The sequence below is a fragment of the Aulonocara sp. 'chitande type north' Nkhata Bay genome, linkage group LG11 (assembly GCF_057382095.1).
Source record: "Aulonocara sp. 'chitande type north' Nkhata Bay isolate Kocher_YH1m ecotype deep benthic linkage group LG11, A_spYH_male_GT1.1, whole genome shotgun sequence".
NCBI lineage: Eukaryota > Metazoa > Chordata > Actinopteri > Cichliformes > Cichlidae > Aulonocara > Aulonocara sp. 'chitande type north' Nkhata Bay.
In genome coordinates, this window is record NC_141354.1 from 25,911,354 (window position 1) to 25,930,454 (window position 19,101).

General features: G+C 39.9%; 3 protein-coding genes and 1 long non-coding RNA gene across 6 annotated transcripts in view; 2 read left to right on the plus strand and 2 right to left on the minus strand.

Moving 5' to 3' along the window:
* Positions 1-332: 332 nt before the first annotated feature.
* On the minus strand, positions 333-6,383 carry tnfrsf1a (tumor necrosis factor receptor superfamily, member 1a). Of its 2 annotated transcripts, none has more exons than XM_086311446.1 (10): positions 6,223-6,383; positions 4,837-5,038; positions 4,628-4,742; positions 4,394-4,519; positions 4,119-4,274; positions 3,947-4,025; positions 3,179-3,222; positions 2,776-2,963; positions 2,571-2,685; positions 333-2,464 (listed from the first exon to the last, which is right to left on the minus strand). In XM_086311446.1, the coding sequence occupies exons 2-10, from the start codon at positions 4,903-4,905 to the stop codon at positions 2,175-2,177; spliced, it is 1,182 nt and encodes a 393-aa protein (XP_086167572.1). In that variant the 5' UTR covers positions 4,906-5,038; positions 6,223-6,383; the 3' UTR covers positions 333-2,174. The 2 variants fall into 2 exon arrangements, with proteins under 2 accessions (XP_086167572.1, XP_086167570.1); XM_086311444.1 differs by having other exon boundaries at positions 2,571-2,688; positions 6,223-6,382.
* On the plus strand, positions 5,389-9,659 carry LOC147319109 (uncharacterized). Its single transcript, XR_015131521.1, has 2 exons — positions 5,389-5,614; positions 7,790-9,659. It is a non-coding gene; the product is annotated as an uncharacterized LOC147319109 (long non-coding RNA).
* A 924-nt stretch (positions 9,660-10,583) lies between these two features.
* Positions 10,584-18,389, plus strand: LOC147319110 (uncharacterized). Its single transcript, XM_086311452.1, has 8 exons — positions 10,584-11,061; positions 11,470-11,611; positions 11,703-11,828; positions 13,822-13,959; positions 15,316-15,447; positions 17,488-17,538; positions 17,622-17,726; positions 17,840-18,389. Exons 2-8 carry the CDS (start codon positions 11,470-11,472, stop codon positions 17,941-17,943), a joined length of 798 nt encoding a protein of 265 aa, XP_086167578.1. The 5' UTR covers positions 10,584-11,061; the 3' UTR covers positions 17,944-18,389.
* Positions 14,020-19,101, minus strand: part of LOC147319111 (uncharacterized) — a 31,145-nt gene continuing 26,063 nt past the window's right edge. For both annotated transcript variants that reach the window (XM_086311451.1, XM_086311450.1), the window contains exon 11: positions 14,020-18,970. In XM_086311451.1, the coding sequence (XP_086167577.1) occupies positions 18,699-18,970 (272 nt within the window). In that variant the 3' untranslated portion in view covers positions 14,020-18,698. The remainder of the gene's footprint in view (positions 18,971-19,101) is intronic.

Consider the following 19,101-nt stretch of genomic DNA (forward strand, 5'->3'; position numbering starts at 1 on the left):
GTTTAAAAACAGCAGCAGAGTGTGTGTGTGTTCGTTCAGCTATTCATTATATGAGAAACCAATAAGGGATACAGAGACGAGATTCAGTGTTTTATATTGCATGCACAGGGAGTTATGGGGAAGAGGTCTAGGCAAAGGAATGTAGCTAAAGAAATAGAATTTTTATAAAACTATCAGGTTAGGTTAAAGCAAAACGTCCTTCCATTTAAAGCCACAGAAAGATAACATTTCGTGTTAATGATTAAAGCCCCGTTGGAATGCAGACTGGCAGCGTGCCTGCAGTGAAATATGCACAATTACATTTTTCACACATGTAACTCAGACACACAGAGAAAGAGACATGACACATTTATTAAAACTTGAGTTTTACATTTGATTGATGCGCAACATTGATTGACAATCATCATCCAGTCGGTAAATATTTTTGTTTTAAGTATAAAACCATTTGAAAATACACTTTTCAATTCAAATGTTACTGATTGCTATGTGAATCTGCACGGTGAAACAACTGTATTATAAAAGTCGCTCAGCTGAGAGACACTGGGAACACGTGTGTCCTCTTTTCTATAGCAGTATGAATAATGCTTGCATGATAGGGTTTCATTGAAAGCTTATCATTGAATGTGGCAGCAGTCAGCCCTACTGTAAGTAGGAACCACAAAGTTTCCAATACAATTTCAGTGGTCCTCAACTGCAAGGTGGGCCTCCCTGTGTGGGTGCAGCACCAGAGGAAGAACATGCACAATCAAGGGGTAAAAAGCTTGTCAGTATTACTGTGCTGACCTTCATATGACTGAAATTCAACTAGAATCTCTGTCCCTCTTTTTTTAAGTTCCTTCCTCATCGATGTTAATGAGTGACAGAAACCGTGCACGAGCTCTTGCAAGGGAAAGGAGGTGGGGGTGGGGGTGGGGGCGGTTGATAAATAGATTTTTAAGTTGAAGCATGCCACAGAATGTTTGTGAACCACTGTCCTATTAAAACATTACCTGTTAACTCAACGGTACCGGGATTAAATACACCACTTCCCTCTAGAAAGAAATACATGTTTTGCAATAATAAGTTTAACTTGTAACTATTTTTTAATTGTAACTATTTACAATAAAAAAAAATGGGTAGCTTAAGTTAAACACACTAGTAAAGTAGATACATTTGACTCCCCTAAAAGTTAATAAAACTACATAGAAATGCATACGGTACAAAATGCATCAACCATTTTAAGAGACTTGTCATAGTGATAATAAAGAAATAACACATTGGTTAAGGTGCATTCAGACTGCAAGATTTTAGCAGGAAAAAGCTTTAGCAGGATATTAAGTTTGAGGTATGCCGATCGCACAGTGATAACGCCTCCTGAATCCTACGCTACAACGAATGAGTGCAATTTCTCCACCACTCTTCCATCGTACGTGCCAACATTTACCTGGCATGACTCAACTAGACCTTCTTTTGGAATCTCAAACATTTCTTTTTGCATGTTTTACCTCAAAATCTATTTGTCTGCTTTGGCATTTCTACAATTGCACCATCACATTGTCTCACGCTACACTTACATTGCTCATTTTGGGTTTGTTTGTTTTTTAAGTTGTCAGATTTGTTCCTGAGGCTACTTTTGGTCACAAAACTGTCTCAACGCCCAACTTGGGACTTCTCTACTGGTGCAGCGTAGGACTGTCATTCTAGAGCCAGAGGAACAACTAGCCTTTAACACTGGTCATGTTAATGAATGTCTGCGTCTTTGGGAAACATAGTTTGCTTTGGGGAGTATAGCTTGGCTTGGTTTAAAGGTACAAAATAGCTGTAGGATTATATATAATGTGAAGAGAGTAGCATCAGTCTTCTCAGATATTGCTCAGCAATAAAGAAATAATCCTGGTTTTCAAAATGTAAAAAACTACTCATTGTAAAAAGCTCTTTGAAAATGATCTGAATGCAAACATTTTCTGCGACGCTTTCAGCCATTTGTTCATTTGTTCTTAGTTGTTTCTTCCCGTCATCTCGCTGTGTGATTGTCAAAGAAGGACCCAAAGTCTTCAGTCTCATATGTGTACTGTGAAATAAAGCTGCTGCTTTTGTTGTAGCACCAGGCCAGTTTGGCATCCACGATTGAGTCCTTAAAGCCAGCAATACTTGGGCTCATAAGCATTTTGTTCCTCTTGGCACGTTTTACAGAGTTACTGAATGCCATATTTTGTCTCCAGTTCCTCAGCTGCTTTCCCCAGGTGCATATTTCTTAGTTTTTCTAATAATTCATTGAACAGTGGCCTGTGCAGCATTCCACCTCGTCCTCCTCCACCTGAATGTAAGGCCCACACCCGCAGCATCTGGTAGTGAGCCTCCCGGCAGGATCGGTGATCCATCTCTGCTTGTTCAATCTCTGTATCAGTCACACCAAGACAACGCACCAGCTGCTTCACCTGCACCACAGGTACCAGATCCAGGACGGCATAGATCAGCTCAGAGACTGTTGGGGGGAGAAATGAATAGGGGTATTGAGCAAAAGCGATACAACTGAGCACTTTTTGTTGAAGCTTGCACACTGGACCTCTGATGAGGAGCTATACACTCACGATTGATTTCCAGCGGGACACAGTCAGGCAGTTTGGACGTCTCCACTTGGGCCACAGAAGTCTGAGGAACCTCTGTCACAATGGTCTCCAAATGTTCCTCACTCTTCACCAAGACCTGCTATAAAACAAGAGCAGATCCTATTTATTGTCTGCAGATTGTAGACCGAACTGAGAAAAGTAACGACCGGCAGTTAAATCAACGTACCTCACAAGATTCCTGGGAAGTGTCAGATCGCTGGGAGGACCGTAGTAGCCTTTTTTTGGTTTGTCGTTTCGTGATCACGTACGTCATTAAAACCACCGACACCATCAACACTAATATTCCAGCTCCAGCTCCAGCAATTATACTGACAAAAGAGTCCGATTCATTGGGCGTATTTTCTTTTGAAGTAGCTAGAGAGTTACAGAAAAAAAATAGATCCATATTAAAACATAAGAAAAGAAAATGTACAGAAAATGTAAAGTTTTACTGGAGTTGAGAATTGAAAAAACATACATTATGTCTTAGTCAACAAAATTATTAATAATATTATAATATGCTTAAGTACATCTATGATTATTCTATTTGCTCACTCTTTTGTGAGAAAGAGGGCCTGGTTGGTGCTCACCTATTGTGGGTTTTGAACACAAGTGGTTGCACTGAGGAGAGCAACTGTGGAGAAGAGAGAACACATTTCATAACACGGACGAGGAAGTAGCACATCTTAAAGAGGAAACGATTCACATGACAGCCAAGATGCCTTTTTTACATCATCATATGAATTCAAGCAATTTCATTTTCACACTTTCAGTACTGTTTCAAAGTTACCACTAAGCAAGTAATTAGTGTTGAATTAACACTTATTCAGCTGTCACAATCACTACTAATTGCTACATTTATTTGTTAGAAAGAATGTAGCTCGGGATTGTTGAAAGTACGGGCAGCAAGTTCCCTTGGGCTCTCAGGTTTTTTCCCATGATAAATACCACTGTACCTATCCACATGCTAAATTATTAACTAACACAAAATGTGGGTTGCCATGATTTTTACATTCATAATTCTATTTTTTTAAGTATAAGACATCCACATAAGACATCTGTCTACATCGGCTTGACTCGAGTGTTTCTAAGACTTATAAACATTTACTTCCTCCCTGAGTGGGACAGACAGACCGTGTGTTTAACAAATGAGAACTTGTTCAGTGACTGTTCACATCTCAGGTTTTCATGTGTCATAACTTCTCTGTTGCCAACAAATGGAAAGACTGAGAAATGTGCTGAGAGTTTCAATTCTACAAACACACTTCCCCGTTAACATTTAAACAAACAATCCCAAACAGTGAAATAGGAACAATGCGCACACACACAAAGCTCACATACAACAGTCGTATGCTCACCTCTCGCACAGTTTGCACTTGCCGTTGTCTTTGTAGTAATTGTCCTTACATCTGCACACAGTGTTATTATCTGGTGTACCTGTGAACAGCAAGATTGTTTCTATTTAGACTCACATGAAGAAATGCATTATGGGCCATGACTTAGTGGGTACTGGAATAAGTTAAGGCTTACATTTCTGCATTTCCACTTCATCGGCTTTGCACGTTTTACATCTGCGACAATCAAAGGTTTCGCTGTCAATTCTAATCTTGTAATATCCATATTTACATCGACACTTAGTGTTCTGGTTTCCTAAACATGGCGACACCTGGATTTCATTCTTTAAAGCTGCAGAAAGGAACGCACACACACACAAAAGAAAATCAAGTAAGGCAAACCTGAAGCTGAAGATATACTTCTAAATCTAACATGTTAGACTGAGTCAGGAAAGGATAAAGTTGCTCTACCTTTGCAGGTTCTGCAAGGTAGGCAGTTGGGGGAGTAGTTCATAAATTCTAAGTACTGTCCTCCCGGACACTGTGTGCAGGTTGATCTCTCTTTGGGACCATGACATTTTTCTTGAAGCTTAAAACCTGAAAACAGGAAAATTACGTGTAAAAACAAAAAGTTAGCTTGATGATGTCTCAGATTATTTGCTTGTCACTGTGGATATATATGACATACAGTGGCTCATACAGTACCTGGACTGCATTTGTTGCAACATATTCCATCTTCAGTGTGAAACTCGTCAGGTTTACAGTTCTTATTAACTTCCTGTGACTCTGGTAACGATGCCAAAGTGGTGATGAACATGCACTAAAACAAAGAATTTACAATGAATATCCAAAGAGAAGTTCCCAACAAGGGAATTTCTCATTTCTTCATGCAGTGACCTTTAAGGTGTTCTCACCATCAGGCAAAGTAAGGTGCCAAAAGAGGCTTTTTTACTCCTCTGTCCTCTGTGCCGAAGGGCCTCCATAATCAAAATGACCCAAAGTCCACTAATTTGAGGAAGTGTAGTTGCATAGCATAGCTGCTGCACTCCATCAGCCCCCGATCCTCGCACTGGCCCCTTGGCTGCTGTGTAGGATTGCGGTCTGTTCTCTGGTCAGCTGAATGGTAATTAACAAAAAGGATTTTAGGAATAGGCACAGTACAAAAATCATAAAGCAGGATTTTGGCAGAGAGCAGAATGCATTTTAAAGCTCTAATCGCGTCAGCCGCTACCATGTTTGCTTGTGCACTTTAGAACTACTCATATGCTACAGTATTGTGTCATAACATTAAGACATACTGTGCTTTTATCAGGTGTTATGGTTGGATAAATGCTAAAAATGTGCTATTTAATCCAGTTGGTAGGTGAATGCTAGGTAACCAAATGACATCATAACATCTGATGATAGATAAGAACCCCGAGACCTGCCAAGTTTGGTTGCTCAACTCCTGATAACATAGAAGGAGTTTGCATAGAGATGTGGAGCATTATTAAAAATTATTTTTTACATTTAAATTAGCAGAAGTGAAACAAAGTGAACCCCGGGTTCACGTTGTGTCCATAGACTTGTATTGGACAGAAATTTTAAATAGATTAGATGAAATGGTATGTGTGGTAGAGGTTGAATTATCAGAAGTGGTTTTCCCAGCATGGTGAGAAGATTAAACGAAACTCTCTCCAAGCCGCTGCACAGGTAATAATTTATCTCATTTATCTCACAAATGTAACGCCACAGGTATACGGATATGTAACGCGTGCGGGGGCTGAGGCTGCAAATGTTTTCGCCTGGATTTTTTATTAAAGCTGACTATTAGCAGAGCGGTGCTTTATACAATCCTACACATAATACTGCACATTATGCATCTTCTCCCGTTAACAAGCCCTTAATTCAATGAATTTAAACACCTTAAAGAGGACGAGTTTGGGTGTGACTACTGTGAAGACAGTGTGATCCCTAAAGAAATAATTCACAGAGAGACTGATTTTGTGCTCAGTAAACGAAGGTCGCATATCTGCGCCACTTGTTTGGGCAGCTTCCCTCTTCGCTTCCCTGTCGCGGTCAAAGGCTGAGATTAGAAACTTTTTCGAGTGTTTTTAAGCGCACAAAAACTCGACGTGTCTTATTTTTACGTATTTACAGATTACACTGACGTGTTTGAGAACTTAACCTGCACTTTTCATTTAACTTTTTTCTTGTCACTGGTTTCGATTTAACTACCCACCACACAAACGCCCACCACAGTCTGATATGAATCGCTCCTTCCCACAGACACACTGCTTAGATATTTAACTGTCACTTACCTGGACGACCACCGTCACTCTGAGGAATATTTCTTAACCTCAGCTCCTTGCGTGGAAATCGGCATTTCAGTTACTGAAGTACACATATATATTTTAGAGAAAGCAGCGCGACAGAACTGCTGCTGCCCAGTCTCTGAAGAGGGGAGGCGGTCTCAAACGGGAAATGCTGTGACGCGCACGTTTCACAGGAATTAGTTTCACAGGCAAACTGGCAAAACTGCACCTGAGGTTCAAAAACACAACAAACCTGTAGGAAAGCCGTTAAACCAGCAGACAAGTCAACTTCAGTTCAATAAGGACAATAACGAGAATCATAAAACACTTGGGATGTGGAGCTATCTGTAAATAAAAGCACACTACGATCATTTTCAGCTTTTTAAAAAAAATGAATTGGAAATTTCTACATTAAAAAAAGATATTAAATTAAATTTTAGACTATATATACACAGATATCTAAGGGAACAATCCACAACCTAAAACATAGAGTTAAACATCGATAGGCCAGTAGCTTGACCGGATAAAAAGAGTATCTCGGAGAGAGGGTGATTTAGTCTTTCCCAAATACAGGGAGGGGTTCACCTCGGTGCGAAAGACTGCGTGGGCTAGTAGTTCATACTAGCATTGCATTGTAGGTTTTCATATTCAGAAAACCTCTGTATACAAGTGGCAAGGACTGCAAGCCGCTGCACGTCCACGCACCAGTGTGAGTGCTAAAATCTGGCATCCATCCATCAGTCCTCCATCGTAGTGGCAGCAGACTAAGCAGGATATTCCAGACAGTCTTCTCTCCAGCAACGATTTCCACTTCGTCATTGCGGGGGAGGGCATCGTATATATCAAAATATTGAACAACACCCCTTAATCTTTTGGCGCCATTAAGGAATCACAGAAATTATCTATGAAGCCGAGACCAAGTGAAGTTACAGAGTGCTGAGCCACACTGTGCAGAAAAGTCGCCAACGCTCCGCTGACTCAATAACTGCAGAGTTAATGGCGTGGCCAAACAGCTGTAATAATAACGTGTAGGTGTTGGTGGCTCAGTATTTATGTATGTCTCAAACGGGTTCTGGGTCTTTCTGTGCGTCTGCTCACAGCTGGGCAAGCCCGTAAACCTCCCAAAGGACGGACCCAGATAAAAAACATAACCAAAGACGATCCAGAAGCGTTTTGGGGCCTGAGCTGTGATCTAATGAATGAAAAGGTAAAAGATTGCCTCCCAGGGGATAAAGAGGAATTTAAAAGCCAGCACAGTGATGAAAGGGAGGGGACATTACTACATATCATGTATGTAGCTTTCACATTTGTGTCACAAGTACCATCATTGCAGGCAGGTGCTGCCATCTGCTATGGATGCTTAACTGACCTCTCTGCAGGCCATGTTGTTTACATTATTAAGGTGTGCCAGCTGCTTTTTGTAAACGGGGTTGCTTATTAACTACTCTTTAATTAAAGACAACGTTGAAACGTTAAAAAACGTTCTGAGGGACCCAGGGTCCCTGAGCAGTTGTGGACCTTTTTATATTTTGTGTGTGTGTTCACTGTTATTTTTTTCCGTGTGTATTTATAGGGAGGTGTGTGCGTGGTTGTGGCTGTAACCAGGAGGCCGGGCTGCAGGCTGAAGATTGCTGGCCACGCCCGAGGAAGATGCCACACACCGTCAGCGGATCAGCATCGGCGGAGGGAGCTACTTAATAGTGTGCAGCCTCCACCGACGCGGGATGATTCTGTCACGGTTTGCCAGGGCAAGCCGTGGGGATGTGGAGGAAAATAGGACCCAAAACGCTAACGGCGCGTTTATTTACAGTGCGATAAATGATAATACATCCCCGTGCTCTCCCTTTACTCCCGTGTTGTGTCTTCTTCCCAGCTTCTGTCAGGGACCTGGTCTGTGCACGTCTTTCACTTTCTTTCCACACTTGCAGTCTATGACATTCGTCTTGCTCTCTTCTGCTTGAATGTGCCAAAGATCTGAAAATGTCCTATAAAGGGATGAACCTTTAATACCTTTGTATCATTTTACTCCTAAACGAATCACCAATTGAGTGGACGCTGAGTGGTTAAGCCATTACTTTGAAATCATTAGTTATTCTGGAAAGGACCTGATAAAAACGTCTTTGCATACTGTGAAATTGACTACAGAGATTAAGCATAGGCTGTAAGGCAAGTATCACTTAACTATATTTATAGGCACCATAATTTTTAAAAGAGCATCCTGTAGTAGACCAGTCCTTTATTAAAGAGGCCAGCAGAGCGTTACCTCACGCGACTTTGCTATTACAGTATACTAAAAGAGCTCATTCAGCAGAGCAAGACAAGTGCTTCCTCAGAAAAACCACATCCTTCCTTTATAGGTAGCAACAAAAAAAGCATCTTCATCTCTTCACTCTTCCTCCTCCCTCTCACCCAGCCTTCCTCTGTGTCACACATAAAGTGTCACTTACACTAACCCGTTTGGCATACATAGGTCTTTGCAAAAATGCACATGCAAATAGACTGTTGATTCCCCCACACAGTCTTCTAGTCCAGCTGTGAGGACTGACTGGCTCATCTCTGACTCAGCATGCAGATTTTGTCAACTAAAAAGTGGCGTTGTTTATCTGTTTACTTCATAACAAAAGAGTCAACATGTTCCTGGCACAAGAACTTTTGAAGTTCTGTTTAGACGTATCAACTCTTACGGTCAAGCATCAATACTGATACTGAAACCTCAAGATAAGCATGACCAGTTTTGCTGTAACCAGTTCATGATCAGCCATGGTCTTGTTGCACAGTCATCTCTCATCCAGTCATCTCTGTATTCTGTTTGAGTGTTGCTACTCAGCTATAGTCACACTTGTCACTTGAGGCTGCCCCTATTTCCTTAAACCTAGTCCCCGTTTCACTGTTGAAAGGAGGTCACGTGCTGTGGCTTGGTTTCTGTGAAAACTGAGGTCAAGTATAGTAATTATCGCTGGCTGGCAGCTATCTACACACTAATGGCATTTTGTCAGTTTTTGCTGATTAATGTTCTCACACCTACGCTACCAGTTACACCAATAATAAAGCAATTAACTAGAAACATATCATTCTTATCATTTACAGCACGGTTTTACCCCCGTCTGGAAAATATACCTTTTGTTTTAATTCAGAAAAAATACACTCAACCTTCAGATAACAAACTGAAGTGTGCATGAAACTAACAGAAGACAGTCTAAGACTTCATACAAGGATATCAATGAGGTCCACACCATGAACAAATGAGCTGCTGGATCCAGATGAATGTCTGGATCCGGATCGTTTTTTTAATATTGTGATTATATTGAGAGTCTATCTTAAACATGATGCCTCACTTTTTTTTTTGTTATCCCACTTCAGAAGTGTGTGTGAAGCTGTGATGTGAAATGCCCAATTTTGTCCTATATCAAAATGTCAGCCTTTAAAAAAAACTCAGCTAGTTTGCCCATTGTGTAAGTTTTTTTTTTTGACTTTCTATTAGGTTTGTTTAATGTTTTATATCATTTCTTGTTTTTTTTTACTCTTAGTAAATTTAGCCCCATTCTTGGTTCCTAGTTGCCTTGTAATTGTAATTGTAATCCTTCCTGTGTTCCCTTTCTGCTATGTCAAGTCTTGTGCATTAAATTCATTCACGTGTATGTCTTCCCTATTTAATTATCACATTTCCCGTTTTACTTTGAGAGTTAGAATTCCTTGTGCGTTTCCTTTATTTTTGCTTCTTGTACCTTGTTTTCTGTATGATTTAGTTCACCTGTGTCTTATCTCCACTTTCCCTAATTACCCTTCTGTGTATATTGTCTGTGTATGTTTCTGTTCTCCCTCCCAGTGGTCCCGACCTCTGGTGTTTCTGGTGTTTGAAGGCCTTAGTGTGCTTTCAAGTCTTAGGTTTCAGTAGTTATAGTTTTCAGTTTCCTTTGTCCCTCATGATTCACATTTGTACAACCTTGACATCAGTCTGCAGTAAACAGCTCGCTTTTTGTTCGCCTCAGTCTGCCTGTCATCCTGGCTCTAAATCTGACTCCAAAACTTAAAATTGTAGGTTCACCCATGCTCCACTTTTGGTAACATTTTTATATTAATCAGTCCTTACCTTCTGAGTAATCCAACTGACAACACAGTTGGATTACACGCACGCACACACACAGCCAATAATCGCGCATATTATCCTTTAATTGCTCCAATGTGTATATGAGTTGATAAAGAATAACATAACTGTTTCTTAACTTGCACGTTATTCTACAGAAACATTTTGGTTTTTTGTCAGCCAAATGTTTATATTTGAAATGATAAAAAAATTTTGTAATGAGCAATTTGGGACCTATGCATGCAATTGGCATTGCAATGTTTTCAATCCTCATAACATTACACGCCTTCTCATTATCACAAAGTAATTTCTTGGAATGACATTTTTCTCATTAACACCTTTCTATAAGAGTAAAAAGATACCTATGAGGTAAACGATGCCTTACATTAAACGACTTCATCATCCTGTGCTAAGAAGAGGCGAGAGAGAGCGAGAGTGGCAGAGGTGAAAGAGAAAACGAGAGAATAAAAAGCATCAGAGTGCTCGCAGCAAAAGCAGATTTTGGAGGAAACGAGAGAGATAGGATGATGGAAAAATGTGGAGGCTGACGGGGGTATGTTGCTGTGCACAGCCAAGGTGGTCTCCAAAAAGACAGGAGAGAGAGAGAGTGGGACAAGGATGTTGACTGTTAATATGTAAGGTTTTCAGGATGAGTCATCTCTGACATTTTATGAATAGTCCCTTGACACACTTCTCGTCCCCTGCTCAGTCTCAGGCTCAGAGGGTCCCAAGTGACATCTTGCTAAAACCTCTCCTCCACAGTAAGTAAAGATTTTCACAGCATGTATTTTCAGCTATAACTTTATCATTTTGAATGTTTTAGTAGAGCCTTGTAACCTGTTTGCATTAGGATGTAAAGCTGGTCTCTCTTAGTGTTGTATTTTGTATGTGTTTTATCATCAGTGTGTTACAGGCTTTTTTAGAATTTAAAATGTGTGTCCTAACATATTTAGGCAGCCTGACTACCGAATTCTTTTTCTCAGAATGGAAGATGTTATGATATTTATCATCTTTAATCTTTAGTGTGTTTCACTGAGTGCCTGCTGGGATTGTTATGTGAATACATTTGACAGAATCATGATAGTAATACTTTTCCTCCTGTCTCTGCTTACTCCCCTCCTTTTCCTCCTCCTCCTCCTCCTCTTCTTTTCTTGTATGTTTCTTCCCAGATGCGGCCACTCTGTTTTATTTTACCATTACTGTGCTTCCTACCTTTGCTATCTTCTAACCCTGTAAAGCCCACTTGCAGTCCAACACAGTACAGCTGGCCATATATATCACCTACGTTTTGTTGTGAAAAGTGCCCTGCAGGTACAGTAACTTCCTCACATCCCATTAAAGTTCATGGCTGTGATGTCAACAGTAGTGCTTTAACTGCAAACTGATGTTTCATATATTCCAGGTGAGTTTATGGCCAGACGCTCACAGAAAAACTGTGACCATAAATGTGAACCCTGTGAAGCTGGGAAATACACAGCCGGCTACAACACGGCGATGAACTGTGAATTTTGTGACAGCTGCAGTAAACGTGAGTAACTTCACATCTTTAGCTTTGGGCGTGGAGGCGCTACAGTACATGTGAGGATTTGAAATGTGTGAAAACTTTAAGGCAATTTTTAGACTGACAGCACAAAGAGCTTTAGTGGCAGGAATGATGACGTAGTGGGTTTTACGACTTACACGTTTTTCTACAGACACATTGATTCGAGCTCTTGTACACAGATATTCCCGCTAGAGCGCACCTGTTATCTTTTAAGCAGATAGAAGAATGACAAAGCATTACAGTAAAAATACTACTCAGGACCCCCCCTCCCCTTGTTATAGTGAAACATGTGGTTGCTTATACATTTTGTGTTAGTGTGTGAGCTCTATCATGCTCTCTCTTGATGTGAGATGTGTGAGTGAGTCATTAACTCTCTGTCGACCTGACCACTGCATTTGACCAATGACTCCACAGAATTTTGACAAAGTCAGACTGCTAGCTGTTTCTCAACTCAGGATTTCAGAGAAGTTTGCATATACAAAACTTACACAAGGGGATTTCCCATTTCATGTATCAACGGGGGGATACAGTCAGAAGGAGATGAAAGACAGAAGGGGAAGAGAAGGGGGTCTGTGAAACCAACTGTGAGCCAGCACTGGGGTTTAATATGATGAGATTCTGCAGCAGAAGTTTGTGTTTACACAGTAATCTCGACATGGTCTGCGGCACAGCCCACCGAGACAGGAGGAGGCTGAAAAAGCAGACCATCTTCATGTCAGTGGAAAAAAGAGCAAAATACCAAAAAAGCAGCAAACAGTGGAAAGAGCAGAAATGTCATGTCCTATGTTATTATTACTCAGGGCTTTGTGCTGGTACAGGTGAACAAAACAGCATGTCGTGCCTTTTTTAAATGTCACTGTGGAAAACAGACAAGAGAAAACACAGAACTGAGACAAATTTGAGTTTCTCGGTCTCAATTTTGGCTACATGTGCATTTTAGCTGAATTTGACTTTTTTGTGTGTCAACCAAGAAGCCTTTTTTACACATATCATAATCAAAGGGCTCACATACCTTTTTCCAAATTACAAACCAGATACATATAGACATTTAACATCGACCAAACATCTACTTATTGTTTATACACCTGCACATTAGAACAACTGTTTACATTTCTTCAGCAGAGGAAGGTGGGCGTTCAAAGCACAAGAAGGGGCTTTATACCAATTAACGGCTATGGAAATAATTCAGCCCACTCAAAAACTTTGCATAGCAGAGCAGTGATATAAAAAGTGCTTCTGTGTTGTTGGTGCCAATGATTTGTTGGTGATGATGATAAGAGTTTGGATGTGTGGACCTCAGAGGGCTTCATGGAACAAAATGCTTGGTTACCTGTTCTCTTCTGTTTACTACTCTGTATGTTTATGCTGCTTACTGCTCTCGCTGCATTTTAATTCATTATTATAAGACAGCAGAGTAAAACAGTGCTGAGCACACACGGAAGAGTCGCTGCCAGCTTTAAAATGTCCACAGTCCTCGTGTTGTGACCTCAGCTGCTCATTTTATAGTAATCTGTCTGGAAAAAGTGAAAATATTTTTATTCTGCTTGTGGACCGCTGTTGGCTGGTGAGCTTTTAAGACTCTGCATGTTGTGCTACGTCCCTCTGTAACCCTAAATGCCACAAAATGATTTCTGTTTACGATTTTCACTTTGTGTGTTTGGTTTTGGGATGACTGTGACTCTTTGGAAGTCATATAAGTAGTTCGCTGATTGCTAATATGTAACATCAGATTGAGGTGTGCACACTAAAGCATCATTTAAGAAAGACCTTGTTTCATCAAACTGAAATTCTCTAAAGAAGAAGCACCAGACGTGATAATATAACGGTCTTATGACTTCAAACCAGAATCTTTACCTGTCGTGCCTAGCTTTGTGAGTCATTTCACATTTTCAGTTTTATCACAAAGACATCCTTTGCACACACTTTCAACTTTATCCGTCTTTAAATCACTTTTAACAATGACCGTGTTTTTCCACAGCAAACATGGAGGTCAAGACAGAATGCAGCGCGACTCATAACACCGTGTGCACATGTAAGGCTGGCTACAAGTGCAAAGACCAAGACTGTAAAGAGTGTGTATCCACAATCAAACCCACCGTCCCTCCATCTACTACTGGTAAGTGAGCCCTTCTCGGCACAGTCAACTAAATGTGAAACAATTGTTGACACAGTGGTTATCATTTATTCATTGCAGTGTTTTGTTTTGAATAGTTTCAACCATAACACACTTGAGGGCCACGTGCAGCATCACATTCTCATTAAGGAGCTTTGTCGTTTTGCATTCTTTCATTAACAATTTGCTACAGATTATCAGTGTAAAAGCACAAAAAATAACATTGTAGATGCGTTGCCCAAAGACATAAGATCGGAGACTAATTTAACACTACCATGAAAAGCAATAACATAACAGATATACTCATCTTTTACACCAAAATGATTTAGGCGTCAAACTTGTCTGAGTGTACAGGCTGAATCACAAAAGGGCAGCAAATGCTCATTTTTCATGAGAAGTTACTCATTTAACTACATCTGGGAATATAACTTCTTTTTATTTAAAAATACTCCTGAGAACCCATGAGTTCAAATGCCTTATTTTATGAAAACAAGACTGAAAGTAGCTCAGAGTAATAAGTTTGTTAAAAGAAACTGTTTATTTACATGTATGCACAAGAGCATTTACTAGCGTGTTTGTCTGGATCCAGTGGGGTACCTACAAACAAGGAAACATTCACACTCAAAAAATATTCATGCCCAAAGTGGTGACGTTAAGTAATCTGATTACATGAAAACATTCAGTTACGTAAGTACAACGTAAAATGTTCAAATTAATGGAATCTGGCCAAATGAAATTTACATTGAGCTCCCTAAAAAAAATAAATCACAATTAATGAATTAAATGAATAAACCTTTGATTTGATATACTTCAGTTTCATTTTGTGTTTATGAGGGCAAAGACTAATTTTTTGAGTGCATATTTTAACCCAAAGAAAAGAAGATATCAACACAAAAGTACCATCAGGATATTGTAAAGCAGCACTAACGTCAAGACTTGCTTAGAGAAACCCAATCATAGATAGTCATCACCCACAACCCTACAGAGGTCAGTCAGCTCTATGTGGCCTTTTAGCATCTTTCAGCTCGTTGTTTCTAGTTTTTAAAGTCTGCCAGTAATGAGTTTAGATGCACTTAACGCTGATGTCATCCACCTTAAACCCACTGTGTCTGCGAGGGACAAGTATGCACTCTGAGGTGATAACATCAGTGTTTAAAAGTGTTTAAAATTCTCTAAAGAAGAAGCACCAGACGTGATAATATAACGGTCTTATGACTTCAAACCAGAATCTTTACCTGTCGTGCCTAGCTTTGTGAGTCATTTCACATTTTCAGTTTTATCACAAAGACATCCTTTGCACACACTTTCAACTTTATCCGTCTTTAAATCACTTTTAACAATGACCGTGTTTTTCCACAGCAAAAGTGGAGGTCAAGACAGACTGCAACCCGACTCATGTGTGCACATGTAAGGCTGGCTACAAGTGCAAAGACCAAGACTGTAAAGAGTGTGTATCCACAATCAAACCCACCGTCCCTCCATCTACTACTGGTAAGTGAGCCCTTCTCGGCACAATCAACTAAATGTGAAACAATTGTTGACACAGTGGTTATCATTTATTCATTGCAGTGTTTTGTTTTGAATAGTTTCAACCATAACACACTTGAGGGCCACGTGCAGCATCACATTCTCATTAAGGAGCTTTGTCGTTTTGCATTCTTTCATTAACAATTTGCTACAGATTATCAGTGTAAAAGCACAAAAAATAACATTGTAGATGCGTTGCCCAAAGACATAAGATCGGAGACTAATTTAACACTACCATGAAAAGCAATAACATAACAGATATACTCATCTTTTACACCAAAATGATTTAGGCGTCAAACTTGTCTGAGTGTACAGGCTGAACCACAAAAGGGCAGCAAATGCTCATTTTTCATGAGAAGTTACTCATTTAACTACATCTGGGAATATAACTTCTTTTTATTTAAAAATACTCCTGAGAACCCATGAGTTCAAATGCCTTATTTTATGAAAACAAGACTGAAAGTAGCTCAGAGTAATAAGTTTGTTAAAAGAAACTGTTTATTTACATGTATGCACAAGAGCATTTACTAGCGTGTTTGTCTGGATCCAGTGGGGTACCTACAAACAAGGAAACATTCACACTCAAAAAATATTCATGCCCAAAGTGGTGACGTTAAGTAATCTGATTACATGAAAACATTCAGTTACGTAAGTACAACGTAAAATGTTCAAATTAATGGAATCTGGCCAAATGAAACTTACATTGAGCTCCCTAAAAAAAATCACGATTAATGAATTAAATGAATAAATCTTTGATTTGATATACTTCAGTTTCATTTTGTGTTTATGAGGGCAAAGACTAATTTTTTGAGTGCATATTTTAACCCAAAGAAAAGAAGATATCAACACAAAAGTACCATCAGGATATTGCAAAGCAGCACTAACGTCAAGACTTGCTTAGAGAAACCCAATCATAGATAGTCATCACCCACAACCCTACAGAGGTCAGTCAGCTCTATGTGGCCTTTTAGCATCTTTCAGTCTGCCAGTAATGAGTTTAGATGCCTTTAACGCTGATGTCATCCACCTTAAACCCACTGTGTCTGCGAGGGACAAGTATGCACTCTGAGGTGATAACATCAGTGTTTAAAAGTGTTTAAAACAACAACAAATTAAAAAATAAAATATTTGTTATCGGATCGCATTTTTCATGAAACACAATGAAGAAATGTTGTTTACAACTTACAGCTTAAACAGATTTTTTTTTAATTATGGTTACGTTTTGGCACCATCAGCACTTCACAAAGGTTAGGGAATTTACTAACTTCATGTGAAGTGCTTGAGTTGCCTAAACCTAACCACAGAGGAGAGCACAGACACAGGTGAGAATGTGAGAATTGTGCACTTCTCTTGTCTACCTCAACAGCCTCCTGGCAAAGCTCTGCGCAGTGCTTAAAGGAAATTTCCTTTCATGCCTCCATCCCCCCTACAACATAACTCAGTAACAGTGTAGCAATCCATGATAACAAGTTCTAGAAGACAGGCAGATTTAGGGGTGTAGTACATGAATCTGTTAACTGATTCAAAGTCTTAATGTCGTGTCCTGTGTTATTATCACTCTGGGCTCTGTACGAGGGCAGGTGAGCAAAACAGTCTGTTGTCTCTTTTTTTAAATGTCACTGTAGAGGCCCTAGTTGTAGCATGTGTTTTCCTGTACTGTAATCCTGCCTACATACAGTAATGTGGACAGGTCATAGTCAGAATCCCTAAAATGTTTCTGATTCAGCTGAAACTGTTACATGACTAAAAATAATCCAAACAAATGAGCTGTTAATAATGCTTGGAAGCTATTTGCATGTTCTTGTAACTGTTTGCCTCTTCTGTAGTAACCGTGGAGAAAGGACACACACACACACACAAACACATGATGAAATAAGTTAAACATTAGGGACAAAAGAGTGAGCTCACTGACAAATCCAAGCCACAATAGTGTCATCTTGTCATCGAACTAATAATGCCTGCAGTGAGCTTATAAGGTTCTCTTTTTTTTATGTTTCCCTCTAGTGGCGACACCTGATGTTACCACCACCAGGCTCGCCACTAAACCGATTGCAGGTAAAGTAGCCAAATTGTGTTGCCTGTGAAATTATTGAACTGATGTAAATTATGGAAACTAACTCTCTCATGTGTTATTATAGATACGGTGTGGTTCCTGGTGATAATTGCCCTCCTGTGTACAGGAATTGCACTGGTTGTTGTGACAAAAATCAAGCCATTTTTAGTCTGGATTAGGTTCACTCACGGTTAGTAGATTTCTTTTAAATCACTTAATATTTTTCTTAGAACTTTTGTGTTATAAATACCCCCAAATGTTTAAATTCTTATTAAAACCATCCCGTCATTTCTTGCTGCTTAGGGTACTTCTTGGCTGAAAAACCTGCCACACAACCTGCATGTGATGAAGAAGTGTCCAAGCCCGTCCAGGAAGTGTGCGGGAAATGTGACCAACCTATGTGTTAAAGACCAGATCTGGAATTTGGAGGAGCGAGAACCTAACAAGACACTCGGTGGCACATCCCAGATGGAAAACATTCGTCACTGCTTTTGGACATTTAAATGGAGCTAAAAGGCACTCCGCGCCGTGCTGATCAGTGGAATGCCAGAAGGTGGAAAGTTTGAAACTGTTGCTGTTTCCTGAGAGGACAGATGATCATTTTGGCATCTGTGACTTTGAAGTGTATAAAATTGTGGTGGGTAAAAATCTTGGAACTGATAAGACAGAGGGGACATTGTGGCAGTGAAAGGAAAGTATGTACTATAGTACATAAAGTTAAACATATTTCATGTATATCTACATATATGTGCAGACATAATTAGCTGCTTTTGTAGCCAGCTTTTCAATATCACATGTGGATGTTCTGTGTACATTTTTTCTTCTATTTCTTTTTCATTTAAAATAAACTTAATAAATTTGACTAAAACTACCTAATAACTACCTAACAAAGCTTTCTACACCTTGGATGGCATTCTTTGCACTGAGCCAAAGAAGCTTATTAAAAGTATATACAAGAGTTCGTAAATCATAACTTACAAAGAAGACCACTTTGCAGCTGTTCTTCCGAGATTTAATACATTTCTGAGGTGAGTGTTTTCCAGAAGCTGCAGAAACAAAGTCAGTGCATCCGCAGCTTGCTGAGGAAAGACGAATATGATCCATACTCATCTGTGGTTTCAAAGTTTGTTGTATCCAAGTCTTCTGAATTTTTTGAGATGCATCATAGGATCTCCTCTTTCGACATGTGGGAGTCTTTCCCCTGCTCCTGGGAAGGGAAGAAAATGGTGTCATTCTCTCCACTCCTCTCCTCCTCAGAGAGATGAATGCTGGGAGAAGATGCAGGATGAAACACTGGACAGTTTCTCTCATCCTCTTCCTCTCTCCTCGCTCTCTCAGCCGTCTTCCCGCATTCGGTCGTTGGCCCGACTTGACCCGTAAATTGACTGAGCAAGCTAAAGATGACTGTGCCTGGATTGTGCACATGGACTGGACCTACAGGGAGAAAACAAGAGCAGAGAATGCATCAAAGGATGTTTTTAGCAAGCTACAGAGATACATTAACCTATAATCTACAGAACAGGACAGCTAAGTGCAACTCGGACTCATAACGGTATCACAGCTGC

Excerpts from the sequence above, each read along its gene's own strand:
- tnfrsf1a (XM_086311444.1), bottom strand. The coding sequence starts at position 4,905 with ATGGAGGCCCTTCGGCACAGAGGACAGAGGAGTAAAAAAGCCTCTTTT. Across the intron at positions 4,743-4,836 it reads GCACCTTACTTTGCCTGATG|TGCATGTTCATCACCACTTT; the intron begins GTGAGAACACCT and ends TCTTTGTTTTAG. Across the intron at positions 4,275-4,393 it reads ACCTTGCAGAACCTGCAAAG|CTTTAAAGAATGAAATCCAG; the intron begins GTAGAGCAACTT and ends TCCTTTCTGCAG.
- LOC147319110 (XM_086311452.1), top strand. The coding sequence starts at position 11,470 with ATGCGGCCACTCTGTTTTATTTTACCATTACTGTGCTTCCTACCTTTG. Across the intron at positions 11,829-13,821 it reads TTGTGACAGCTGCAGTAAAC|CAAACATGGAGGTCAAGACA; the intron begins GTGAGTAACTTC and ends GTTTTTCCACAG. Across the intron at positions 17,539-17,621 it reads CGCCACTAAACCGATTGCAG|ATACGGTGTGGTTCCTGGTG; the intron begins GTAAAGTAGCCA and ends GTGTTATTATAG.